The sequence below is a fragment of the Camelus bactrianus genome, chromosome 16 (genome assembly GCF_048773025.1).
Source record: "Camelus bactrianus isolate YW-2024 breed Bactrian camel chromosome 16, ASM4877302v1, whole genome shotgun sequence".
Lineage (NCBI taxonomy): Eukaryota > Metazoa > Chordata > Mammalia > Artiodactyla > Camelidae > Camelus > Camelus bactrianus.
The window spans coordinates 31,990,198-32,016,993 of NC_133554.1; the positions used below are offsets into that span (position 1 = coordinate 31,990,198).

A 26,796-nucleotide genomic window follows, 5' to 3' on the forward strand; every position below is an offset into this window, starting at 1 on the left:
TGGGTTTCCCCAGCGGAGGATTCCTGGATAGAGTCTTTCAAGTGGAGATGTTGGAGCCACTGTTGTTTTGGGGAGGGGAAAACAGATGAGGGCTGGGAGTTGAGGGTAGATGACCAGACTTCCAGGCTTGTGGGTCTGAATATTCCTTGATATTGGGTTTGAGCACTTTGGTGGGGGGAGGGGTAGGATACCTTCTTTCCAACTCTGGATAGCTTGGTCTGGGTGACCTTGAGCCAACCGCTTTGCTAACTCCGTGCCTCAGTTTCTCTCATTCCCTTCCCTATCCCTCTTGCTGGTCTTAAAGAATTGACGATGCATCTGACAGAGACTGTCACTGTGAAAATGTGAGGCTCTGCCATCATTGCTGGCAGCTGTGATGGTGGTGGTTTCTGGCATGGTTGTGCGTGTGTTTGTATGTGGGGAACAGTTATGGTTTATGTGTGAGGGCTCTTGCGGGTTCTAGTTGGTATTGGGGCCACTGTGGGCAAGTGTCAGTGCCCAGCATTCGTACAGGAAGGAAGGTTCCAGGCAAGCTGAGAGTTGTTGGGGCAGAAACTTAGCTGGTGGCCTACTGCAGAAGCAAGGGTTGGGGGTAAAGGCTCTGGGCATAAGGGGAAGGGGTTCCAAGAATAAGATTCTCCCCTCCACCCAGACTGCCTGGCACCCAGGCACCATTGGCAGCAAGTGCAAAGGCTTTGCCCTGGCTTCCTGCCACCCCTCCTTGGGGACAAGAGGGTCTTTGTCCAGCGCACCACCCCCCCAGCCCTGCTCCTTCCGCCCTTACCGTGATGGCCAGTTCTCTGTGATGACCCTCAGGGCTGGGCTGAAGATGTAGGTCCCCCATGTGCTCTGGAGATCTGGAAGAAGCAACTGTGGTCCTCAGGCAGTACTGTGTGGAGAAGGGGAGCTCTTCTAGGGGAAGGGTCCCTGAGAATGAGCCATTGGGAGCCTTGCTCTCACCCCATACCTTCTGCTTGCCTAATGCTGGGGAGTCTGGGGTCTTCATGGCCCGATTCCTGCTGGCTTCCAAGTTTCTTAAATATGTGCAGGGTACCAGGTTGGTGCTGGGATGCAGAACCTCTGATGATCTCTTTCTCTCTCTCTGGCCAGGGACCCACCCTGGAAAAAAGGTTTAATTAGAGCCATTGATTCCTTCTTGGGCTGTGGGCATTGATCTCACCGGTGTGGTCAGAGCTGGGGGTGGTGGTGGCAGGGCTGCTGTCTGCCCAGTGCCAACCTTGGCTTTCTCTAACAAAATGCAAACTGAGGAAGGAGGGGCCTGGGCTCTGAAGTACCAGGTCTGTTTTAGCCTGTCTCCATCCCAGGTTAGGCCTCAGGGAAAAAAGGGAGATGGGGTGGAGGATATGAACTGAGGGAGCTGTGTTTGGGGTTTGAGGTTCATCCTGAACAGTGGGCCTGGGGCTCAGAAACGGCAGGGCAACTGTGGTTGGGAGGGAGTCAGGAGGCAACTGAAGGGGCCCCATGGATGTGGGGCAGGCAGAGAGTTCAGGGGAGGGATCTAGGGCTTGCCATAAAAGCTTCTCTTTCGAGGAATCCCAAGCACTTATCTTCTCCAAGCCCTGGCAAGGAGATCCGATTTCTTCCTTCGTTTGTGCCTTCAAGGCCCAGAGAGGGGCAGAGACTGCCTCAGAGGTCCAGCTGGCCTAAGTCTGGCCTTTGAGCTTGGCTGCCTGACTGAGTGGCCTCTGCCTAGGCACAGGGAACTGAGGGTGAGGCTCTTGGCAGCCCCCAGTCTGGTCTCTGGGTTTGGTGGGAGGTGGGGGACAGGTTGTGCCCCCCAAGCCCTGGCTGCCTGTCACGGGTAGGCCAGTGCAGGTGCAGGCTTCAATGAGCCACTCAGATGCTCTTTGAAGAATCCCTTGTTGGCTTCCTAGGGCCCATTCGAGCAAAGATAATAAAAATCTGGCCGTCAGCGGGTTTGAGGGCTGCACTCGCTTCCCCTTCTTTCATTCCCGACTCTGAAAAGCGGAGATGAAGGCTTTGGATTTGGCTGGGAAGCAGCGCTTGCCTGCCCCGAGGGAGGGAGGGGAGAAGAGCGGGAGGGAGGCAGAGGAGGGAGGACTGATTTCCTGGCAGCCGCTGGAGGATTTGCTGGGGAGGTGGGCAGAGGGGCAGGGACATGGTACCCCACTCCTGCTAGACAGCCTGGGGCCTCGATGGGGCTCCTATGCCTCACGGCCTGGGCTCCAGCCTTGTCCTTCAGTTCTGGAGACCAGACCGGGAGCCCCTCTTCTGCTCCATTGCTCCCCAAGTCCTTGTCTACCCCTCAGACTCCCCCATTCCCCCCATGTGTCCCCTCTCCCTGCCCCTCCATTTCTCCTGCTCTGCCCTTCCTGCTCTCTCTCCTCTTCGCCTCCCCTTCTCTGCTCCTTAGTCTCCCCTTTCCTCTCTGCCCCCTCCCATCTGTCTGTCTTCTTTCCCCAGCATCTGTCCTGCTTTCTAGGACTGTCTGGAAGGTTGAGAAGCCAGGTTGGGGGGTGGGGTAGAGAGCAGCCACAGCCACAGCCACAGAAGGGATGGAAGGGACGGGCCCCAGTTGACTATTATGGTCTGTCAGGTGCCATAGTTATCAGAGTCCAGGCGGAAGGGGGCTGCCGAGCACTTAGGGATGTGTGTGTAGTGAAGGCGCCATCCCCCTCCCCGCACGCAGCGGGCACCTTGCCCTGACATTGGGCTTCAGACACGAGTTCTCCTGCCGCCTTCTACTGCTTGGCAGCTGGAAACCAAAGCCTCTGGCCTCTGGCCCCTCCATGCCTCTGGTCACCCACAGCCCAGGAATCATTTGCACCCTTGTCCACTGTTCCCCTCACACCCACTACACTGTCTGCAGGCTCAGAGGGGGAAGGGAGGGGCCCAAGGGAAACCCAGACAGGCCCTGTGACCCCTTCACCATCTTGTAAGCCCCTCATATGAAAGGCAAGACTGTCGTGCAAAGCGCGTGGGACTGAGCAGAGAGACTTCCTTAAGATTTTTCCTCAGTGCCCAAATGTCCGAGTGACCTTGAGCAAGTCCCTTCCTGGCAAGGGCCTCTTTCCTCACCTGTGAAATGAGGGGGCGTGGGTTGGATCATCTCCAAGGTCTCTTCTGACATTCCACCGATGTTGTGTCTCTCTTCTGGGTGATTTGCATGTGCTTTGCATATATTAATGGTGCCTGCTTGAAGGGGAGGGTGCCACCCACAGAGACCGGAGTCCCACCCACCATTCCGACTGCCCTTGCCCATTGGCCCAGGCTGTCATTGCTGGAATCTCCCAGAGGGGTGGAAGCTGAGTTCTGAGCATTCCCTGGGGAGGTGGGTCTGGTTCCTGGGTTCCAGCTCTGCTGGAGGCAGGATGGGGTGATAGCCCTAGTGGAGGGGACCCTGCCCTCATCACTCTGCTCCAAAAGTCCAAACAGGAAAACCAAGTGGATGTGAGTTCATTAAAGGTTGCCTGTGTCTACCACAGGGTATGTGAAACCCCACTGAGCCTGGCAGAGGGGTTTAGGGGTCTGCCTCCTTCATTCTCAGAGCCTGAGCACCCTCTAGATGCCAGGAGCTTAGGTAGGTGTAAGAGTCCCTCCTCGGGCTTCAGCTGCCTCCCACAGCCCAGGGCAAGTCCTGCCCTCTTGTGCGCCTGCCCACTTTGCTCAGGCCCTGGGCTCTGGGTATGTGTGTGTTGGAACTGAGAGTTGGTCACTGAGAGAGAACCAAATCATTACATCTCTGGGCCCTGCCTGGTCACCACACCATAGGTGAGGCCTCATGCTCCCGTAAGGACCCCTGCCCTCAGTTTGGCCCCCAGCTCCATCAGCCCAACCTGATCTCACAGGGATGACCCCCAGGGCCTCCTTCCCTGCCACCTGGGCTACGCTTTGAGTCTGGCACAGGCCAGTGCCCTGGATCTCATGCCCCAACCTGCCTCGATTCCTTTCACCACCATGATGCCCATCCCACGGGGCAAGCCTTGGGTAGAGGTTGGCAGCCTGGTGAAGATAAGGTGGGGCCACTGAGTAGGGTGAGGATTTCTGAAGACAGGAACAAAAATGCCCTCTACCACCCAGGGAGACTGGGCCAGAGGAAATGCAGCAAGAGGAATTAAGGTTAGATTTAGTCTTACGGAGGAACTGACCCAGGGGACAGATTAGTTTCTGACCATGCAATTGTGAAGCTTAGATGAAATAATAGATGAAAATGTCCAGCACAGTACCTGGCACATAATAAACACTCAATAAAGGTTATCAGGGAGACAGTGGCTGTCTCTGAACTCAGAGAAGACCCTCCCCTAATCCTGAGATGTCGGATTTTGCAGGGGATGAGGAGTCAGAAGGACAGTTCCCAGAAGAGCTGTTTCTCCCACACTCAGGCTGCTGCTTCACCGCAACCCTCACACCCCACGCAGGCAATGAGCTCGGGGCCCACCCACCCTGGGACACCCTGTCCCCACCCTCTGCTGCAGGTGGGCAAACAGAAGGGTTTGGAGGCCGGGAAACCTGTTCTTCTCCCCCTTCCCCTGACTTTGCACAGGACAGCTGGAGGGGAAACAGGCCCCCACTGCAGCAGGAGGAGTGGAGGTTAGATGGGAAGGAAACCTCCCAGTCCCTAAAGGGTGGTCACGCCAAGGTGGTGTTTGTGCATGTTTTACCTCCATGATAGGTGCATATGAACGTGAGTAGGTTAGTATTGTACCCAGGAGCAGGGGACTGGTTGGCATGACCTTTGGGCCATCCTAAAGAGCTTGGTAGAGTCTAATCTCTTGTGGCTGTGGTGCTTGGCAGAGTGTAGGGGCCCGTGATGATGAGGGGTTCAGGGCTGCTGAGGAAAAGAAGAGGGCAGGGAAGTCACTCTTTGATTCCTGGGGCAGAGAGGTAAAGTGCAGTGTAAATAGCAAGCATTGGACTGTTGTCAGGTTGCCTGCCTCCCCTACTGCTGTGTGACCTTGGGCAAGTTAGGTGCCTCCTCTGGTCTTTGGTGTCCTTGGTGTGAGAAGAGAGTGGAACTAGAGAATCTCTAAGGTCCTTTCCACTGTCACAGATTCTCCACACCTCCTCTCCCCTGAGATAATACATGCCTCGCCACACAGCGAGTGGGAAGGATACTTCCTAGCTCCAGCTAAACTAGAAAAAAATGGAGATTTGGCCCGAAAGAATATTGGTGTGCGCACGCGCACGCACACACACGCGTGCGCGCCTTACAAACAGTCCCTCCTGCTCCGAAGGCACACCTTGCCTAAATCTGTCCTCTCAGCCCAGAGGATGGATAAGGAAGGGGCTATCGAATTCAGCTACTTGCAGTTTTCCTCCCACTCCAGAAAAAAAAGGCTTTGCCGCACTCCGTTCCAGCCGGGGACTAGAATCCAGTCCATATTTTCTTCTGCGGAGGCGCTACCAGCTGGTGGCTCATCTCCCCCACACCTCTTCCTGGTTCCTGGTAGCCTCGGCCACCTGGCCCAGTTGCCTGCATATCCTGGTATGGAGTAGCGTTAAGATTGGGAAGGAGTTGGGTTTTCACACGCTGGCCTTACCCTCGGCAAACCTTCCCATCCTAGCACACTGGTTTCTGTTCCACCCCAGCCACAGAGCAGGCTGGAGACCCCAGACCCAGCATCCCACAGGGGCATTCCCAGAACTAGAGACCCCTATGGATCAGACCTAGCTGGAGATGTCTGTGGACCGGATAGGAGGTGGAGGGTGTGTGTGTAGACCCCCGGGCATCTGATAATTGCAGACACAGCAGGCATCTGTGGCAACACCCCAGACACCAGCATCTGCCTCATTGGGGAAGAATTAACGATCCCAGGTCATTGGAAAGGCATTCCACAGCTCACTGAAGGCCTTGAAGACACATCCGGGCCTCTCTGCCTCCTCTCCTGGGCTGTCCTCTGCCTACTCTGCCCCCATCCAGTGGCCAGGCTGGCCTGATGAGTCCCCATTCTTGTCCCAACCTCCTTCTAAGTTGAAACTGGGATTCTGAGGAAAAGCTGGGGCCCTTAGGACTGACAATGACTCTGGATTTGGGCCCTCTGACTTTTTAGGCTCCTCCTATCCTGGGTGCTTAGAGGATTTCCAGATATTAAAACAAGAATAGGCCTTTGAGGGGCTTCCTGGAGCCTCTTCCATGATGGAGGTGGGAGAGTAGGAAAGGTGCTCCCAGAGAGCCAGAAGTCACTTGAAGATAAAGCTCAGGAGATCCTGAACTCACTTCTCCTGAACCCAATGGCTCATCCCCCTCTCCTGATCCCTGGTCCATCTGCAGCCTACGGTTAGAATGACCTGCTTCCCACTCCTAGGATGAGGCAGAAAGAGACTGAAGCGAAGCCTTCTCCTCCACTTATTGTCCTTAAAAACTAGTTAATGCTGGAGCTAGCAAGAGGTTAGACTTTAGGCAGAACTTCCCAGAGGGCACTGAATGGGAGACTGCCAAAGACTAGGGAAAATGGATGGGAAGCAGTTTTGCTCAGGGGTCGAGAGCTCATGCTCTGGAGTCAGACAGGTTTGGGCTCACATCCTAGGCCTGACACTCGCTTGCTGTGTGGTTTTGGGCAAGTCATTTCACCTCTCTGTTGCTCAGTTTCCTCATCTGTAAGTTGGGGCCGATAACAGTGGTTTCCTCATAAGGTGGGTACCAGGATTAATGAGATAATTTAGGCAGAGTTTCTGGCACATTGTGAACCTTCAGTAAATAGTAATGTCTTTGTCTTCATCCTCCTCCTCACTGTCCAATTGCATGAGTGAATGGGGTACCATTCTCTTGGATGTACATGAAAACACCTCTTGGGTCTTATCTAAAAACCAGATTCTCACCTCAGCCTATCCGAGGCTGAGCCCCTGGAGCTGCCACTTAAGGCTGGTGGTGAGAAGCAAGCTGGGTTTCCTGAGTCTTCCTATCCTCACTCTGTGCCCCTCTGGCCATCAGCCCCTTCCATGCCCCACCCCCAACCCCTACTGCCTTGTCCAGGAAGCCCTGTGGGGCTAGAGAAGTTAGTGAACATTCTTGATTGCTTCCCCCAGTCATGGTCCCAACATCTGGGCACAGCAGCTGCTTCTCCCCAGGATGCCTGGAGTCTTGGGTAATCGGTGGGAAAATTGGAACCATGAGATTGGCAGGGGGCTCTGAGAATGCATGCAGCCAGACATGATGTGGGTGTGGATGGGTCTGAGCCAGCCAAGTGAGGGCTGTGCCTGAGAGGGTGCCTGGGCCACAGCTTTCTCGGCAGGGAGGGTCTTAATGCTGCGTTCCCTGGGATGGAAGGCAGTAGATGGGCATGGCTGCACCACGGAGGAGCACAGTTAGGAGGACTTCCTGCAGAGTGGGAGGGAGGCAGCATGATGGACAGCTGAGGGGGGCCTACCCTGGCAGTCTTAGGATGGGGTGGGTGTGGGGTGGGTCTAGGTATCGGGCTGCGGGCAGTTTGGGCAGGGGCACCGTTTTCCTTCACAACCCCCGTCACAGTGAGAGTGTGTGCATGTGGGTTGGGTGTGAAGTACCTCTGTTTCCTCTGTTGCAAGCGGAGGAGGAACCCTTCCTCAGGGCTAGGGGGTGAGTGGAGCCAAAGGGGGTTTCCTAGGTTGGGAGGGATTTGTCAGCAGAGCGATGACGGCAGGGTCTGAACCCTCCAGCCTTCCAGAATGTGGTGACCTTGGCTGGGGGAGGCAGATGGGCCCCCAAGGTGCTGTCGTTGGGGATCTTGTGTGGGCCCCCAGTAAAGAGGCTGCCCCTGTTTCTGGGAGGAGAACCAGGTCTGAATTATTGGCTGTCTGTCCTGGGGACCCCACTATGGAGACCCCATGTTTTCTGTGTTGTCGTGCTGTCTGTCCTTGTGTCTGTCTCCCACCCGTGTCTCTGCCCCTTCAGCCCCTGCTGTTCCTGCAACGCCCAGTCTCTATCCTGCCTGTCACCCAGCTCTCAGTGACCCCCAAAGGGACAGCTTCTGAGGCTCTGCCTTGCTCTGTCCTTGTTCCCTCTGCCCCTTTGGCCCAAGGCCCCCGCCCAGGCCCATCCCCCTAGGGAGCCCTGCCCCGGCCCCTTCCTCTCTCCAGCTCCTCTCCTCCGGCTCTCCTCTGGGCATTCATTCACGACTTTCCTCCTTTCCTGTCCCTCACCCAGGGCTCCAGCGTGCAGCGGGAGGGAAGCCTCCAGGACTCTGTTCCCTCTGTTTAAAGTCTCCAGGTTGGTAAGCCAGGAGGGGGGCCTTTCCCCACCATCCTGCCTCCCACTGCTCCGTAGCCAGATGCCTGTCCCCAGCCTAGAAGGCCAGAAATGGGGGAGGGGGCTATCCCTGGTGGGCCCAGGCCTTTGCCAGGGGAGGGGGCAGCAGACACCTGACTCTGGGGAGGGCACCCTGCCTGGCAGAGAATGTGTCTGTGTGTGCACGTGTGTGCATGTGAGTTAGTGTGCGTGTGCATGTACATGTGTGTTCTGGCTGCAAAGCTCCGTGTATGGGGGGCTGGGGAGGAGGGAGGAGGCAGGAGCCCTCTGTTGAGGGGACTGGCGGCCTGGGCAGAGGGCAGGAGCAAGGGACCCTTCTTATGGGGGAAGCCTATCTTCCAGCATCGGCTAGAGGGTGGGGGATGGGAGAAGATGAGACCACATCAACCTCAGTACAGCTTTGTTTAGTTTACAGACACTTATAAACCTGTGATCTCATTTCATTTATTCAATCGTTTATTCATTCATCCATCCATTCATTGAATAAAGATTTAAAGGTTTATTGAACACCTTCTCAGTGCCAGGCACTGGGTTAGGCTCAGAGTCCAACAGTGATCAAGACAGATAAGGTTCTTTCGTTGCTTAAGTGGTGAGCAGATGGAAGTTAAGGAATTGGCTGAATTCACCAGCTGTGGGGCCTCGGGCTGTGGCCTGGCGAGCTGGCTGGAGAGGGCTGTGACCCTCTGTCCGCTGATGCCCTGTCCGCCCCTGCTCCCCCTGCTGGCAGCTGCTCTGCATGTCATGTCCCTGTAGAGTGTCCCTGCCCGATGGCTCTCCTCTCATAATGTGTCCCCACCAAGAAAGCAGAGACTAAGGCCCCAAGCCCCTGGGGACTGTGGGCAGCATTTTTGGGCCAGAGCTGGGACCACTTCATAGGGCCTCTGGGAGCCCACCTCCCGGTTCTGTGCCCAGCCCGGAGCACTGGACTTGAGAGTCAGCCTGACCTGGGTTCAATTGCTCACTTAAGCCATTTCCCAGCTGTGTGGCCTTGGAAAAACCATTTTCTATCTCTGAGCTTCAGTGTCCTTGTCTGTAAAACAGCGGCTTGTTGAGAAGAGTACAGGAAGAGCAGCAGCCGGACCGGAGCCTGGCCCACGGCAGGGGCTGCCCGATAGCTGGGTCCCTTACTGCAGCCCCTCCCTGGGGCTGGGCAGGCTGGGCCCTGGGTGCTGGCTGAATGCTGCTCAGACCGCCCCCTCGGGTGAGGGGCTGCGGAATCCTTATCTTGGCTGTTTGCAGGCTCCGCATCCTCCAGCTCTTCTCCAGCTCTCTTAAGGATGCTCCAGCCCCAATCCGGGTGGGCAGATGGGGGAGGCAGCCCTCCTTGCCACTGTGGCTGCCGCCGCCTTGATGGCTTTTTAATAACTTTGCTCGGAGACAATCTGCAGAGCGCTCGTTTGTCTGCCTCTTAATTAAAATTACCGTTTTCCTAAAAGAGCAACGATACTGCTCCCCTTCCTCCCCCATCCGTGGCTGCTGGCAGGAGAAGGCTGGAGCGACTTGAAGCTGCAGCCCTTCCCTGCCACCCCATCCTGGTCATGCCAGCCACCCTCCCCTTCCCCGCACAAACAGCAGAGGGGCCGAGGCTCAGGGGCAGGGAATCGAGGAGGGGGCCTGAACGCCCTCCTCCTTCACCTACCCTCTTCTGGAATATTCCGTGAGGCAGAGAGCTCAATCCCTTCCAAGATTTACTATCGACATCTGTAAAGAGCAGGAGCAACCTCTGTCCTGCTTTACCACCCAGAGTGGAATTGATGTGGGGGGTTTTGAGGGTTAGTAGAATTTCTGAGTTCAGTGGGAGAGGCATCCTCTGTCTGGGGCCAGAAGCCTCCATGGAGGTGGAGCCAGTGGGGTCAGCCCCTCCCTGTTGACTCTGGTTTCAGTTAGAAGAGACCTCCACCTCCCTCTGTGACTCTTTCAAGAGAGCGGGGGGGGGGGGGGGGGGGGGGCTGGCAAGGTATGGGGGGCTCATTTAGTCATTAGTGAGTTTCAGAAAAAAAATCATGCCTGGTAATAATGAAAATACTAATGACCAATATTTATTGAATGTTTACTCAAAAATATACAAGCCATAGGCTGGGTTAAGCGCCATACGTGTGTTCATTCATTTCATCCTCACAGCTGTCCTATGAGCTCAATGCTGTAGTGTCTCTTTCACCAAGGAGGTGACAGACCAGGGGGGTTAACTAACATGCCCAAGGTCACACAGACAATCCATCGTGGCAGCTGCAGCCCTACTCCCCCTCCTTCCATGTTGCCTTCCACCTGAAGCTGTTCTCAAGTCTAGCCTCAATCCCTCATGCTGTGTGTAGAGTGCTATGACTTTGCCTCACTTTCTGTGCTCCCGAAAGCAGGGCTCCTCTATGATTCATGCCTCTGAGAATCGACTCTGTGGTTTATCCTCACTTCCCTCCTCCTACCTCATTCCTGGTTCCACCCCTGGGGGAGTCTCAGAGACTCCCAGACCCTGGACTGGAGGGTTAGGAGGGGGACTGGAGGTTAGAGAGTTCCCATTTGCAGACCTCCTTTTGGTTCCAGCCAGAGTTCCTCTCCACCTCGGGGTGGGGGATAAAGACTACGGGGGCCAGGGAAGTGACTAAATGACTTGGTTGTGACAGCAGATGCTGCCTGTGAGGCAAGGGAACATGGTCTTATATCATAGGTCCACCAACAAGACCAGCCTGGGGAATGTTCTGGAGGAGTGGGAGGTGCTGCAGCCCAGGATCTGGAGATCCAACACTAGGAAGGACCCCCAAGATGTCTCTGTCTCATCAGATGATGACGATGTCATCAGCTCCCAGTAGGCCTGCCCTTTCCCTCTGTGAGCCTTTGCTTCTGCATCGCTCCTTCCAGGAACACCCTCCCTTTGTCACCTCCCACTTCTGCTCCTCCTTCAGCACCTCTAGGCTCGCCCCTCTGGACTCCCATTGTGCTGTCAAATCTCTCCTGGCTTTGGTTCTAGACATGACTGAGCCAACTAGTTCACTTTTGCTCTTGGAGCAACAAACTCAGTGCTTTCAGGGGCCAGAAATAAGTGAAGCAGTGGATGAGACAGTAGGGAACGGTGAGGTCTGTGGTATGTGTGACTCTGTTCCCTAAAGGCACTGAAATTCAAAGAAATGAAACAAAACACCACCAGCCAAACAAAATGCCCACACCCCAATGTGTCCCCAGTGTGATCTTTGCTAAACTGCAATTCGTTTATCTTTGCATCCCCTGTATTGCCCAGTGCAGAGTAAGTGTGTACTAATTGTTTGTTGAATGAATACATGATCACACATGTGTCTGGTGCTGTGCTAGATACTGTATGTATTTATTTCTTCCCCCTTCCCAAGGGAAGCACTATTTTCCTCATTTTGCCATTAGGGAAGCTGACCTCCAGAGAAGTAAAAAAGACTTGTTCAAGGTCACACTTATGGGAAAGTCACACTTGAGCCTTGGCTTGCTGTATCCTTCCTGCTGTTTGGGCATGAGCGTGCGTACATGTGACACAGGACACATGCTTTTGGGACCTGGCCTGGGTAACAGGGAGCACTTGTGTGGCTAGTGGCCACTTGGTTGCCATGCATTGCACACCTATACAGAGGTAAGGGTGAAGGAGGTGAGGGCGGCAGAGGTGGGGAGAGAGCAGAAGCCCCTCACCCCAGCACACCCCTCCTCCCTCAGCTTCCGGTCCCATCCCAGCAGCCTGGGGAGGGTGGCATGGTGACAGGTGCCGAGCTGCAGAGATGACAGCACTGCTGATTCCCCCATAATTACTGTCTGATGAGATGCCAGAATTAGCCACTGAGCAAGCATGGGATGCAGATATGGGGCAGGGTGCTGGGAAGCAGCTGGGGGTGAATGAGCCTCTCCTCTCAATCCTGGGGCCCTCTGGCAGTGGGCAGAGTCTGGGGAGGAGGAAGTAGGTTAACAAGGAGGAAGCACTGTGTGGTTAATATGCATCAGATGTTAGTGTGTGGGCTGTGGTTTTCCAGTCCTAAGTGGCTGGTCATACCCCTGAGATGGCTGGCTGCCGGACAGGGCACCAAGAGCCTCAGGCCATTAACCAGAGACTTACAGGCAGAGCAGGCGCCCCCCGCACCCCCAGGCTCCTGGGCCTACACTTTGGTGCCCAGAGCTGGGATATGCCTTGCCGGGACTGTGAGGGGCCTAGTTGCTAGCAAGGGGCTAAGAGGCAGAGCAGACTCCTCGAATCACACTAGCAAGGCCAGGCAGTAGAGGGCAGATGGAAGTGCCTAGAAGGAACAAGCGGGTTGAGCTGACCTGGCCAGGAGAGTCATTTATCCCAGGCAGGAGTCGTCAAGTTGGCCCCCAAGACCCAAGGTCAGAGGAGGCCTGAGAATTAGGAGCAAGAGGCAAGAAAGATAACGTTCTGGTCCCAGAACAAGGCTGGGTGCGCCCTGGGCTTTTGTTTCCCCCGGCATACATACTGGGGGCGGGAGGAGGGCTGGTGGGAGCAGAAGCAGAGAGAGGTCACCTGGGCTGCTCAGCCCTCATCCGGACCTCCCTGGAGCAGTTTTGAGGGCCATCAACTAAAAGGGGTGGTGATGACATGGGGCTGAGCCAACAGAGGGCAGTGCAAGATGGCCCGGGGCTGAAGCCAGGCCACAGAAAGAAGGACTTGAGGCACTGGGCTCAGGAGAGAAGATTCAGGTTCAGGAGTCTCCATCCTCCATCCTAGCCTGAAGGGAGAGGTCATGACCTGCCCCCTAGGCCGCTTTGAGGGCCATAGGCATGGACTCTGGCTCATTATAAGGAAGAAACCCACAAGATGATTGGTGTTTTAGATGTAATAAGCTCTATTTCTGGAGGTATCCAAGCCCTGGCTGGATGGCATTCCTGTAATAGGGAGGACTTGAAGTTCTGTCTCGGCACAGCCTGTGGCAGGGGCTGGGAGGGCTCTGTGCCAAGCTAAGGTGTGAGAGGAGGGCAGTGGAAAGGTGGGACCCCCTTCCTAGCCTGGGCTTCTGTGGCCCTGGGGCAGCTCTGCTCCCTGCCCCTCCTTCACCTCTCTCAGCCCTGCCCTGGGGAAGAGTCCCTACTCTTGTGGTGTCAGTTCTCCCCAAAGAAGATGGGGTTGAGGATCTCTGTGCTTCACCAGGGAGGGGGACTGTTTGAGTGTCCCCTTCTCAGGGAGTCGAACAGACTGAGGGGACGTGAGGGGTTCTGGCCCAGTGGCTTAGATGAGGACTCAGGGATGCCTTGGTGGCAGAATCAGTGTCTTCCTCAGGGACAACAGGGTGTAGAGGAGAAGAGGGGGATCTGGGCTGAGAACACCCGCTGTTGAGACCAGGCTTCTCCGCTTACCAACTGTGACCTTGGACAAGTCACCCCTTCCTGAACCTCTGCTTTCTCTCCTGTGAAATGGGAGAGAGCAACCTCACAAAATGACTCTAAGAACTGAATGAACAGTGGCTGTCAGAGCCGCCTGTAGACTGTCCTGAGTCGGGGCATTAGCAGGAGTGCTGTCATTCGTGGCTGGTCCATACTTTCCACGGCACCCAGCAAGCCTGGTGCTGAGTTTAAATCTTATCACTCCAGATGGATGGGTGGATTTAACTAAGACCAGAAGATTGGAGTCTTTGAGTCTTTTGCAGATGAAAGGGGAAACTTTATTTCTCTCCTGCCTTCCAGCCTGTGCTCCACCTTCCCAGATCCTGCTCTGGTAGGACGGTTCAGGTTAGACCACAGGGAGAACTTCCAAAAGATGCCCCTGGAGTCTGATCAGCCTTCTCAGGTCAGTCTGGACCCAGAGGTCAGGCAGGAAACTCGCTGAGTCTCCTTCTGCCTTCTTGGGACTCCACCCCCTCTTCCCTCCTCCAGAGTCTCTCCTGGTACTCATCTCGGCATCCCTAGGGAGAGAACATAATGGGATGCCGATTCGGCTGTTTGGATCTGGCTGTTTGTTCTCGGTTGGCTTGCAGGGCAGTAGAGTAATTAACCTGGGAGGTTAGGGCTGAACCTTGGAGCCCAGCAGCCCTATCCGTCAATCTCAAGCAACAGGTGGAAGTGGGTCCAAGGCCCACCGGCCCCTCACCCTGGTGTAGGAGGCTGAGCACCTGTAGAGGGAGACAAGACCTGGGGTGCCAGGTCCAGGAGGAGTATCTCAGTCCTTAGCATTGCCTGATTGGATGAACATTGGTCAGAGTGGAGTGGCCTTTATTTCAAGACAGAAGGTCAACACTTCAAGAAGGAGACTGAACTTGGCAAAGTAGGACAGGGGCTGAAGAAGTTGCCTCTCTGAGAAGGCGGTTAGCTAGACTCAAGTTGGGCAAATGGGGTCCCTACTGTCGTTCACCCCCAAGCTGGAGATGCATCGAGCTGGCATTTGAGGGAGCCCCTAAATGCATGCAATCTGTTGTGGGGTCCTAAATGTTCATGATGTGTGCGCATGGGCACAGTGCCCTGTCTGCCCACGTGGCATCTAAGATGGTAGAGTGGTGAGTGAGGGTGGCGTCTCTAAGGCAAACCAGTCCCAGCGGGGCACAGGTGTGTCCCTCTGGGTGTAGATGCCTGTAGTGGGTGCAGGGGAGGCCGGTTGTGAGTGGGCACACGTCTGTGAGCCTGTGCTGGGCATGTGGGCATGTGCCATGCTGCACAGGCATGACCATAGAGGTGTGATCAGCAGAAATGTGTGCCTGGGCTTGGAGTCTGGAGGCACCAGGACCCTGATTGTTCTGGTGGCCAAGGGAGCTGTCTGGGTGTCAGGGTTGTGGGCTGGGAAAGGCCTCCTTAAGAGAACCTGACCCCATGAAGGGTGGGCGGTGTCTTGGAGGAGGATGTGGAGGGGTCCAGCAGCGCTGAGGCTCCTGTCCAATGTTGATGAGGCCCTTGATGAATACTGGGGGTTCACAACACTTCCCTGTGGGGAGATGGGTGATGGATGGGGTTTCTACCACTCACTTCCAACAGATTGGGGTCCCTCCCCCTGGGAACAGGATGCCTCCCTCTGGGATGCTTTCAACACGAGGTAGCTTTAGGGGTGTGGTAAAGGCCCTTTTGCCCACACCCGCCACCCTGGCCATAGCACCCTGAGGCTCGAGTGCTCCCCGAGAGAGAAGGAGCTCTGGTAGCCTCCCCAGAGCAGTGGCAGAGCTTGGAGGACAGGCGTCTGCCTCCCTCCCTTCCCAGCCTCCCGGCCTGTGTTCCTCTCCACTGCCTCTCCAAGGAGATGTGGAGCTGACAGGACACCTTCCCTGGGCGCGTGATGGTGGAGATGCCATGCAGGAGCTAGCTTGTTAGCGCGGTGCCGTGTGGGCACACGCCAGGGCTGTTCCCAGCTTTTCCAGCGATGGCTTCAGACTAGGGGTGACATGCTCCCCCCCCGCATCTCCGCCCCCACCCTTCCTGGGGAAGCCAATTAGCCAGATCTTCATTAGTAGCTAAAAATCCAAACCCTACCATCCTGGGTTTCATAAAACTCTGACAATGGAGTGAAAGGAAATCAGGCAACGGGGCAGATCAGGAAGGAACTGTCCCCCCACTTGCTCCCTGGGCCAGTGCCTTCATGCAGTGCACAATCTGCACGCCTGTCTGAGTGTTAATAGCTTTTTTTTTTTTTAAACAAATGAAAGGACTGAGGCTCAGAGAGGCCACTGACCTGCTCAAGGTCTCACAGCTAGTTAGTGGCACAGCTGGGTTTGAACAGCGCTTACTTGCCCCCAAAGTGAGCGATTTTTGGTAATGCCATGGCTTTGCTTTCTGCGGGGGAGAGGTGCAGGGAGAAGAGGGAGGATTGTATCTCCGAAATTCTGGGCAAGGGACTGACTTGTTGGCCCTTTTGCAAGGAGTGGGGCTCTTAGCTGAGGCGTATGGTCCAGACGCCATGTGGGGAGCCTGATTCCTGTTGGTGAGCATCCCACTGGGCTGAGGTGGGCACCTGGGGGTGCAGCTGGGGTATGACCCACGGCTCTTCTCTCTTTGGGGTTCTGCATGGCACGTTCCACCTTGCTGCTGATTCCTCCTAAGGAGGTTGTTAGTCTACGGCCCCCTGGGGCCTGGGGCCTGGAGAAGGGCTCCCCTGGCATTGTCTTTCCAGGAAGTGGCATTGAATGGTGGATAAGTCCTTGTCCCCAGGGGGCCAAGATGCCTAGGTTCCATTTCTGGCTGTTTCCAGCTCCTGTGGGACTGGGTCAGGTTTGCTCTCTGAGCCTTGATTTCCTTCCTGGGAAAGGCATTTGGCTGGAGGGAAAGCGGATGTAGGCAGGGGTGAGCAGAATGGTCTGGAGACATCACTTCTGTCTTCCCGGGAGACATGAGCTGGGAGCAGGGGCTCACCTCGCCAGGGTCAGAGGGCAGCTGGGCTGCATGGCCTGTGGACATGGGGAGTTGGGGAGAGAGGGCAGCAGGTAGAATGTCGCAAGCTCTCCGTGGCCACGCAGACCAGGGCAGCCGGCAGAGGTGGCAGTGAGGCCAAGCCTGGCATCTTTCACTGTCCCCTGCTCCCCACCCCACTCCCAAGGTGGCTACTGGGTCTCTTCACCCCACCTAATTCAGTCCTGCAAGACCACCAGGTCTGGGGGCAGTGGTATCCCTGCCATCAAGGAGGACCCCGTCTGAGGGAGGAGACAAGGGCCTTGCCCTGAGGGAGCTTCCGATCTAATGAGGTAAACAGAGGCCCAACCCTCAGGGAGGAGGCACAGGGGAGACAAGGCTCTGTGTTAGGTGAACCCCTAGTCTGATGGGGGGGAAACAGGAGCCCTGCTGTGGGGTGTCCCCAGTCTAAGTGGGGGACAAAGGCTCCGCCCTGGAAGTATACCCAATCTGACAGAGGGGATGTTGGCCCTGCCCTGGGATGTGCCTAGTTTGAGGGAAGAGGCCCTGCCCTGGGGGTGCTCCCAGTCTGAGCAGCTCAGAGGCAGCCTGCAGACCAGTGAGAAGGCTGAGCTGGCAGGGGCAGTGCCCACCTTATCCCAGGGAGCCCAACACCCCCCCTCAGATTCCCTCTCCCTGGGGAAAGCCCGAGAAGCTCTGCTGGGAGCAGCTGAGACCCAGGCAGGCGAGCTCTCCCTCTCCAGCCCTGCTGAGGTCCTTTAATTACATTCCGACTCGTTTACCAACCAAGTGGCCTTGGGTGGGTTTTAAATCTGCGCAAATAGGTTTGTGTTTTCCTGCCGGCATGAGGCTGTGACTGGCAGTGCCCCGCACCCACCTTGCCTCCTGGCTCCCTCCTGGGCTCTGTCCTCCTCACCTGAGTCTACAGGCCCAGCTTCTCCGGGGGCTAGAGGGTAGCAGGGACCCTGGGCATGGGAGTAGAAGAGTCCAGGGGGTCCCAGGCCACAGTCCCACTCCCCCTCCCCCCCAGCCCAGGAAGGGAGTCCACATGGTGATCTGTTAATTCCTTATCCTCCCTGGGCCTTGGTTTCCCTGCTGTCCTGGGAGAAGAATCGACCCAGGCCCTTCTCCACAGTGGCTCTGTAGATCCGTGCCAGGGGTTGGGTTGCGAGCATCAGTGTCACCAGCCAAGGACCATCCAGCCTCTGATACCCTCTTGCCTTGCCCACCTTCCCCGCACCACTGCACTGCCTGGGTAGGGGTCCACCCGACTCGCGATGGGCTCCACCTGGCCTCTCCCCACTTCTGGGTCCTCCCTCTCACATCTCAGGGGACAGGTGAGCTGCCTTCCCTGGAGACCCAACAATGACAGCTTGCCCGGCCTTGCCCCTGTGCTCCCAGGCACCAGGAAGTCACCTTTATTGTCTAACAGTTGCCGCATGCTTTCAAGTAGGCTCCCTTTCCCCCCAGGCCTCCCTTCTGTGGGTTCCCCTCCCTCTTCTTCTCTGCCATCCCTCTCAGTCCAGACAGGCTCTCCTGAGGAAGCCTGACCTTCAGGGGAGTGGCGCTGAGTTGGTGGACGTGGGGAAACCTGAGGGCGCAGGGGTGGGGGTTCCATGCGAGGAGCTGGACAGAAGCCCTGTCTTTAACCCTCAGGGCAGCTGCCTCCCCACTTCGATCGCCCTTCCTCCCACCACCCACCCCCACCTCTGAGGCTCTGGTTGGAGTGACAGGGAGACTTGACAGGGTGCTGGGCCTTAGCAATTTGGGGGGATATTACACAGGAATGTTTACAGAAAGGCAATTGCCCGGAAAATGACTTTGGTTGCTGTGGTATGGGGCGGAAAAGATGGTTTTAGAAAACAGACCCAGATGGGTCTCTGCTCCAAGGACCCAGAGACAGACAGCAGACTGAGGGCCACGGGCACACCGGGAGTCCAGAGCCAGGGGCGCCCAAAGACAGAGAAGTGGTTCCTTCACAGGGTGTGGGGATGGGGGTGAAGGGATCATCCCTTCACCCTCATCCCGGTTCCTGGAGCTTCTGCCAAGCTTGACCTTTGTCCTCTGGCCTCTGACCTCTGACCTCCCAGCAGAGTGTGCTTCCTGATGGCAGCAGCTGCTCAGCAGGATGGAGTTGTCAGGCACAATCGATGGTGGCAGTCGCCTCGGGGCTCCTCCTGGGTGACTTGGGCTCCTCTTGCTTTGGCTGCAGATGGAGGGGCTGGCAGATCCTTGAGCTGCTTGTGTTCCACTGTGTGTGCATGTGCGTGTGTGTGAGGCACTTTGGGGTCTGAGCCAGACCCTCCACCTTTCCAGCAATCTCTAGACACCCCTCCCCTTGCCCTGCTTGAGGGCCTTACTGGGATCTAGGAACCCTGTGGGTTCCCTGAGCTGGTGCCCAGCCACCACCTCTGCTCAGGCAGTAGATGGGAACACAACTGTGAGGTTTCTCAGGTCCCCAAGGGAGGGGCCTTGTCCAGCCTCCCAATCTCTGGGGAGAGGGAGACAGGGACCTGAACTCCAGGTCCTCACCATGCGAGCCCCAGTGAGAGCCATCTCTTTTCTGTAGCTCATAGCTTTGTTCTTCTCTCTACTTCCTCCCCTTCCCCTCTCTTCTTCCCTCTCCCTCCCCCTCTCCTCTTCTCACACTCTCTTCCTCTGAAGATGATGTCATGTGTGGATGTCACCCAGTGGCAGCCAGAGGACAGAGTAGATGGTGACATCTGGGGTAAAGACGCCAGGTAGGGGGGAGCTCAATGGCTTATGAGACAGTGTCACTAAAACCTTGAGCTCTTAATTCTCATCATGAGTTACAGTGATCTAATGTGAAAGAATGCAGTGGAGGATAAAAATAAATCGGGCTCATAAATAAATGTGGAATTTGGAATTGGTGGAACAAATAACAGTGTCGCTCTCTTCCCAAGCACCTGCGCCTTCATCCGCAGCCAGCCACTGGGGGGCGCCCACTGCCCCCGGTCATCCCAGCCTCTGGCCAGTTCAATTCCCCATTGCGCAGGCTGGGAAGGCTGAGCTGGGGGTGACTGGAGCCCCCCATTCCCCACTTCCCCTTTCCCCTCATTTCACCAGTCCTGGGCATCCTGAATCTCTGACTCAAAAATTACCTTTAGCCTTGCGGATTGAGGATTCTTGGAGAACCTCAAGCCTTCCAGCCCCAACTTATCTTTCAGGTTCCCCCCAACCCCCACCTCTCAGGAGCCTTCAGTCCTAACGCCCCTTCCAGCAGTGTACCCCAATTCTAGGGCCCCCTCCAGGACCTCCCCCACTTTCCCCCTGCTTTCAGAGCTCCCTGAATCTGCCTCTCCATCTAAAGTCCTCCAATTCCATGTCCCTGCCCCAGTAGAACGTAGTCCTGCTTAACCCTCAGGCCTTCCCTATCCCATCTGCCTGTCTCTCTGTTCCCTCCCTACCCCCAAGACCCCTGCCCAGATAGATCCCTCCCTAGCCCCCTGCTGGTGAACAGCAAGCACTGATCTGCTCAGGGCCACTGGTGCCCAGAGCCCACTGCTCGCTAGCTCGGGCTTTTCACTGGGCTGCTCAGTCTAGGGAGGGTCAGGGCCACTAGAGGACTTGACGGTGGCTGGACCAGGCAGGGGTAATGGGAAGATTGCTGTCCCAACAGCCCCTGTGCCAGGAATGTCTTTAATTCAGAACAATGTACTTTCTTCTTGTCTTGCCGGCTTCTCACCCAGTGCCCAGGAGTAGGGTTTAGAGGTTCCATGACCCCATTTTACAGATTAGTGCCCTCAGGCTCTGTGAGGGAAGAGGCTTGTTGACTGAATGGATAACTAAAGGAATGGCTAACCCAGGGTCCCTCGGGGAAGGAGCTGACTCTAAACTCAGAGTGTCTCTGGCCTGGGTGCTTTTTCTCCCAATATTCTGATGTCAAGTGCCTGGGCTGCCTCAGACATAAATTCATTCCTGAGCACTCTGAGCCCCCAGTGGCCTTTTTCCCCCAAGGGTAACAGGATGGTCCCCCAATCCAGAATCCCAGGCCAGTCGCCCCAGTCTACTGGGGCCCTGCAGAGAGGGGAGAAATCTTAGAGCAGGGAGCTAGGACTGCGGGTTACGCAGGAACCTCACCTCTTTCCCTGAGCATAGTTTATTTGTTAAATAAAGCCAAGGGTCTCAAAGGTTCTTAAACAGATTCTAAAGCTTTTCTTTTTCTTTTTCTTTTTTAAAATTTTTTTCCTTTATTATTTATTTATTTATTTAACTTTTATTGCGTTATAGTCCTTTTACAATGCTGTGTCAAATTCCAGTGTAGAGCACAATTTTTCAGCCATACATGAACATATATATATTCATTGTCACTGTCCCCTTCGCCGTGAGCTACCACAAGATCCTATATATATTTCCCTGTGCTATACAGTATAATCTTGTTTATCTAGTCTACATATGCTTGTCAGTACCTACAAATTTTGAAATCCCATTCTGTCCCTTCCCACGCCCCACCTCCCTGGCAACCACAAGCCTGTATTCTATGTCCATGAGTCTGTTTCTGCCTTGTATTTATGTTTTTTTCTTCAAGATTTCACATATGAGCAATCTCATATAGTATTTTTCTTTCTCTTTTTGGCTTACTTGACTTAGAAGGCATTTTCCAGGAACATCTATGTTGCTGCAAATCGCATTATGTTGTCGGTTTTTATGGCTGAATAGTATTCCATTGTATAAATATACCACATCTTCTTTATCCAGTCATCTGTTGATGGACATTTAGGCTGCTTCCATGTCTTGGCTATTGTATCTAAAGCTTTTCAAAATCAAAACCCCTCTTTTCCACCTTCCCTCAGAGACAGCAGATTGTCTCTCCTACCCACTCCTCTCTCTCTGCCACCCTCCAGAATCCAGCTCCTGCCTCACCCCCTGACCCCACCCTCTGCCAGTGCCTGGGCACCTGAGGGGTGAGCCCTGCCTTGGAGGAGCCGGGGAGAAGATGGTCCTTGCTCCACTCTCTGTTCAGACCTGCTCAGCAGCCCCCTCCTCACCGCCTCCCTCCCCCGCACTGTGTGAGATTTATGGGGCTGGGGACGCACGTCCACTGTCCAGAGCCTCCTCCTCCCCACTCTAGTAGCCTGGACCCCTCCCTGCCAGCTCCACCTGGGCCCCTTTAATCGACCTGGGAGGGACTGGGTGACCCCCGACGTCCCAACAGTCTCTGCTTCTTGAAGGCTGCTGGCATACCATCTGCCTCACCCCAGATGCACTGAGACCCCCCACCCCCGACCTGAGGAACCAGGGAAGGAAGGGCTGGCGTGGAGGGTGTCAGTGGGCTCAGGGAAAGAGGTGAGGTTCCTACATAACCCATGAGCCTCTCTTCTGGGTCCAGGAGGGCAGAAGGGTAGGAGGGAAGCTGAGAACTGGAGACCTTTCCCTGTGCACCTGTGTGTGTCCAGAGCCTGAGGAGGCATGAGGAGCCTGGCTGTCTGGCACAGGGGTGGGCCCTCTGGCCCAGATAGGGCTCTGGCTGGGCTCTAGAGCCGGGCTTCCAGCGGTGAGGCCATGGGCAGAGTCCTACCCACCCTGAGCAAAGGGAAGACTATGGAATGTCCAGGGCACTTGGCCACGGAGGAGCTCCTCCTGCTCAGTTGTGCCCCATGAGTTTGCATGTCTCCAGCTGGTGGACAGGGTGAGTGGACGAGGGAGTTTAAGGGTCATGGGAGGCAGCTCCCAGACTCTGGTCCAGCTGCCAGAGCATCCCTATCCCGGCCCTCCTTCTTCTGGGTGGTAATCAGGTCACTCCCTTCCGGCCATGTTCACTGGCCACCCTAGATTGCCACCAGCTCCTCAAGGGCTAGGACTGGGTCCCCACCGAGATGGCCCAGGGGTTCCCAGCCTCAGTTAGGGGCCAGCTCCAGGAACTTCCTCCCTATCAGGGAACCTTTGTGCTGTATTAACTCAATATGTTCTTCATTAACTCACTTTGAACTTAATAAATTTACTTAAAAGGAAACCTTATCTCACTCCCATCCCAAGGAACAATATTTATGAAATCAGCGATTGTATCTTCTTGTCAGTTTTTTCAAACATCCTTATTTGACACGACATTGTAAAATGACTATAACTCAATAAAAAAAGTTAAAAAAAGGAAAAAGAAAAAAATCCTTATGCAAATAAAGGTGTAACTATTACACTATGAAACAGTTCCTCCCACAGTCATCTCTTGTGTATCTGGACCTCACTTTGGGGAGCACAGCCAAGGGTTGTGACTGTGGTAAGAGGGACAGATGCCTACAAGAGTGAGGCGGGAGGGACCCCAGCCCCAGTGCAGGGTAGGGAGATGACAGGTAAACAAGAAATGATGGTGGTGTCATTGTTCCATCAATAAACAATTGTCCTCTGGCCAGGAAGGTGTGGTGGGAATGAATGAGGTGAACCTAATAAATATTGAGGTCAAATCTGGCCTCTACCACTCACTGTGGCTTTGTGCTTGTGACTGGACTTCTCTGACCTCAGTAGCCCCATCTCTGAAATGGGGCCACAGTAATACCCCTCACCTCCACAGATGTGTTGGGAAGTTTGAAGGCCATGGTGATGGCGGTCAGTCAGCCACCTTGGAAGCTGCAGAGCTCTGTGTCCACGGGAGCCATCCTTCCCTTGGCTTTGTTGGGAGGTGCTGGGTCCTCTAGGGATCTGTCCCCGAGATCTGCATGCCTCGGCCGCAGCCCAAAGAGGTGTGTGTGTGTGTGCGTGTGCGTGTGTGTGTGCTGGGCGAGGGGTGGCTTTTCCGGGAATATGGCTGAATCGCCTCTTTCCTCCCGTGGTGGACAGGAGGGGACTGAGGCCTGGCGGGGGGCTTCCTGAACAGTGGATGTGTGGAGGGAGGGGACTGACAAGGGTTGGGCTGGATGGAATCTGATGGAATCCCAGAATCCCCAGCTTCCTCCTCTTTTACTCCTGTCAACCCTGGGAGTCCACCCCTGCGTCAGGGTGCCTGTTTGCTATAGTGCTTGGTTCCCCAGACCTGGGCTACACTTAGGGGGTGTTGCATTGAGGCTAGTGGACTGTCAGGCTGTGGGTGCCCCAGGAAGACTGTGTTTGTCTCCCAATGAGGGTGATGTCTGGGGATGAGGGAGGGCAAACCTGTTTTAGGCCCAGGAATAAGGTTCAAGTAAGCCCAAGCAATTCCTCCCACCCCTGGCATGGGTGACACTCTGGAACCACTGTCCCCTGCTGGGCTGTGGGAGGGTCAGACAACACTGAGGCTGGATGGTGGGAGACAGCAGAGCTGGGCCTGGGGGAGGCCAGGAGCTCAGGGCTGGTGGGCATGTGGGGACGGGTTTAGAGTTCTGCATGGAGACCTCAACCCCCGGCCTTCTCTTTTTTTTCTGCTTCTGTACTGTCCTTTGTCCCCCATGCGTCCCTTATAGGTCTTGAACTTGTGTCTGTTTGTTGGGAAGGGAGCCTGAAGGGAGGGAGAGGGGAGGGGCAGGTCCCAGAGGGAAAGCTTGAGCTGTTCTGTCTGCTTTCTTTGAGTTTGTCCCCAGTCCATCTCTCACTGTCCTCTCTGTGCCCAGCCTCTCCTGTCTGTCTGTCTGTCTGTCTGTCTCTGGGGAGGGAGGGGAAAGGGGGTCCCCTGCCCCAGACTCTGGGCCGCCATCCCTTTGGGAATCCCAAATGTGATCTTTGCCCCCATTCCCCCTGTGTTTCCTAGTGCTGGGCCCTTTCCAAGCCAACCTCCAGCCTTTAGGACAAATGTGTCCTAAAGTCTAGTCTGAGGGAGGAGGCTAGACCCACCCCCATCCCATCCTGCCTCTCCTTAGAGGATGCTCTTGAAAGAAAGACGGTGCAGGCTCTTTCCCACAGTTTCCAGGAAGCATCTAAAAGGGAACTCCCCTTCCCTCCCCTGCTCACACCAGTGTCAGGAAGGAAAAAAAGGGGGTGTCCTCAGCACCTTCCTGCTTCCAACCTCTCCTTGGCCTCAAAGGGCAACACCTCATCTGCAGTCACTATCCCTCCAAACCCACTGGCAGAAGAGCAGGAAGCTGGACACTGCCCTTGCTCTCCACCCTCCTTGGAGCTCAGGGCTCACTTTCCACCCCATCCTCGCTTCTGCCTCTTCTGTTCCTGAAGGAGGTTGGGCAGCCCCTGCCTCACGCTAGGTGCCTCAAGAGGCACCTCCCACCTTAGGCCTGCCCCTCCTCGCAGTGACCCCGAAGGGTCATGGGCAGCCCCAGGCTGGGCGCACCATGACCCCGCCGTCCCCCCTCTCCCGTCTCGCAGATCCGGAGCGGAGCAGCCCCCCCATGCTGTCTGCAGACGATGCCGAGTACCCGCGGGAGTACCGGACCCTGGGGGGCGGGGGCGGCGGGGGCAGCGGGGGCCGGCGCTTCTCCAACGTGGGGCTGGTGCACACGTCGGAGCGGCGGCACACGGTGATCGCTGCCCAGAGCCTGGAGGCGCTCAGCGGGCTCCAGAAGGCCGATGCCGATCGCAAGCGCGATGCCTTCATGGACCATCTGAAGAGCAAGTACCCCCAGCACGCCCTAGCCCTGCGGGGTCAGCAAGACAGGATGCGGGAGCAGGTGAGTGGGGCCCCCCAACTGTGGGCTGGGGAGGGGGGGTCTATGCTCCCCTGCTCCCTGGCTCATCCTGATTCTGAGAGGTGTCTGGGGCAGAGAGGGGAGAGCATAAGTCCTGGAGTTGCCCTGGTTGGCCTTTTCGGGAGCCTGGGGAGGAAGGGGTGCGGGCTCAGCCCCCAGACCTCTGGCTGCAGTCCTGGAATTTGGAGCTTGGGACTGAGCAGAGAGAGCCCAGTCTCTCACTCAGGCTGTTGGACTGAGCAGAGGAAGGCTGTCTTGGAGGCCAAGGTGGGGAGGAAGAGGGGACAGCCTTGTGGACTGACTGTTCTGAGTCTGAGGGTCCATCAGGTGGTGGAGTTGAGACCTTGGGGGCAGCACCTCTGTGATATGGCCCCTAAGGAAAGATCAGGCTTTGGGAGCTTCAGAAGGCTGGGTCTGATGTGCCCCAGCCCTGCAAGAACAGAGTCCAGAATTCCTGGGGCCTTTTACCTCCTCTTCCCTCCCCTACCCCGTTTGTTTCTTCCCCCAAGACTCGCTGTGTGACTTTGAGCTAGAGGACTCCTCTCTCTGTGCCTTGTTTTTCTCCTGCCATCAGTAAGGCTTAGACAGGAGTCAGGGTTCCTGCCTCTGGTCCAGAACCTATCTCCTTCTACATGGAATGCAATGCTTTCTTTGTAAATCTCTCCCAGATACTTGGGTTCCTGGATGCATCTCTGCATCCAAGTTTGACCTTCTTGTCTGCAGGAGAGTTCTTTCTGGGACTGGCCTTCTGCTCCCAGTCCCACATTGGTGAGGGGCCTTGACCGCTGCTACACGTTGGCTGTTGAGATTCAAGCATTGTCCTACCTGAGAGAAAGGACCCAGGGGAGGGTGATATCCAATCAGCATCTTTTTAATCAAGCCTTGGGATATCAGTCCTTGCTCCCACACCTGTCTTGCTTGGTCCCTCTTTCCAAGTACTGCTGGTGTGGCTGGGAAGAGGGAAGAGTTTGCCACCCTTGTCACAATGTGTCCTTGTTCCCTAGCCTCACTGCAGGGAACAAGGGCACATTGGTGCATTTCTGGTACCTTATCTGCCCCTGATGTTACTTCCAGTTCTGTCCAGCTTTTATCAGCTCCAGAGTCCTCCCGGGAGCAGAGTTCCAACTGGGGTAAGGTTGATGATCTGGTCCTCATCTTCAGGGATCCCTTTCAGTGGATTCCCTCTGTGTGCTCTGGCTTAGGAGGAGGAGGCAGGGGCATTTGTGATTAGATGGGGTGAAAGGATGGTTATACTTAAGTATAAAGGGCATAATCAGTTGGAAGACAGTTTGGAAGAAAGGAGATCAGGTGGATGGGCCTGATCAGGGTAGGCTTCCTGGAGGAGGAGGTACATAAATTAGGCTTAGAAGGATGAAAAAGGTCTGAATAGTTATGGAGGAAGAGAATGTTGTTTTAAGAAGTGGGGGATGGGAGGTGAGCATAGGCCTGAGTTGGTTTGGGGACTGGCACCTTAAGGTCCAACTGGCTGATGCAGAAGGCTGGGGGTGGGAGGCAGTGGGAGGTGTGGGGGCCAGATGGTGGTGACTAGGAAGGCCGTGGTTGTTTTTAGATGGTGACTAGGAAGAGATGAGAGGGAGGGGCTGGAGGCAGGAGAAGGAGAGGAGGAAGAGAGTGTGTCAGGAAGGAGGAAGGGAGAGGGATGTGGTGGGAGTGGGGTTGGAGGGAAGATGAGTGAGGTTTGTTTGCAGCCTGGATCCAGGAGGCAAAGACAGAAAAACCTGGGTGACA

The 26,796-nt window shown here is 55.7% G+C and overlaps 1 protein-coding gene across 13 annotated transcripts in view; it reads left to right on the plus strand.

Moving 5' to 3' along the window:
* SRCIN1 (SRC kinase signaling inhibitor 1) overlaps window positions 1-26,796 on the plus strand; it is a 68,215-nt gene that overhangs the window by 2,630 nt on the left and 38,789 nt on the right. For 10 of the 13 annotated variants that reach the window (XR_012499491.1, XM_074342939.1, XM_074342934.1 and 7 more), the window contains exons 2-3: window positions 8,105-8,167; window positions 24,728-25,029. Coding sequence is in view for 12 of the 13 variants with exons in the window: in XM_074342934.1 (XP_074199035.1) it covers window positions 8,105-8,167; window positions 24,728-25,029 (365 nt within the window). In the remaining variant the exon portion in view is untranslated. The remainder of the gene's footprint in view (window positions 1-8,104; window positions 8,168-24,727; window positions 25,030-26,796) is intronic. The other 3 variants (XM_074342938.1, XM_074342932.1, XM_074342940.1) reach the window with 1 other exon arrangement.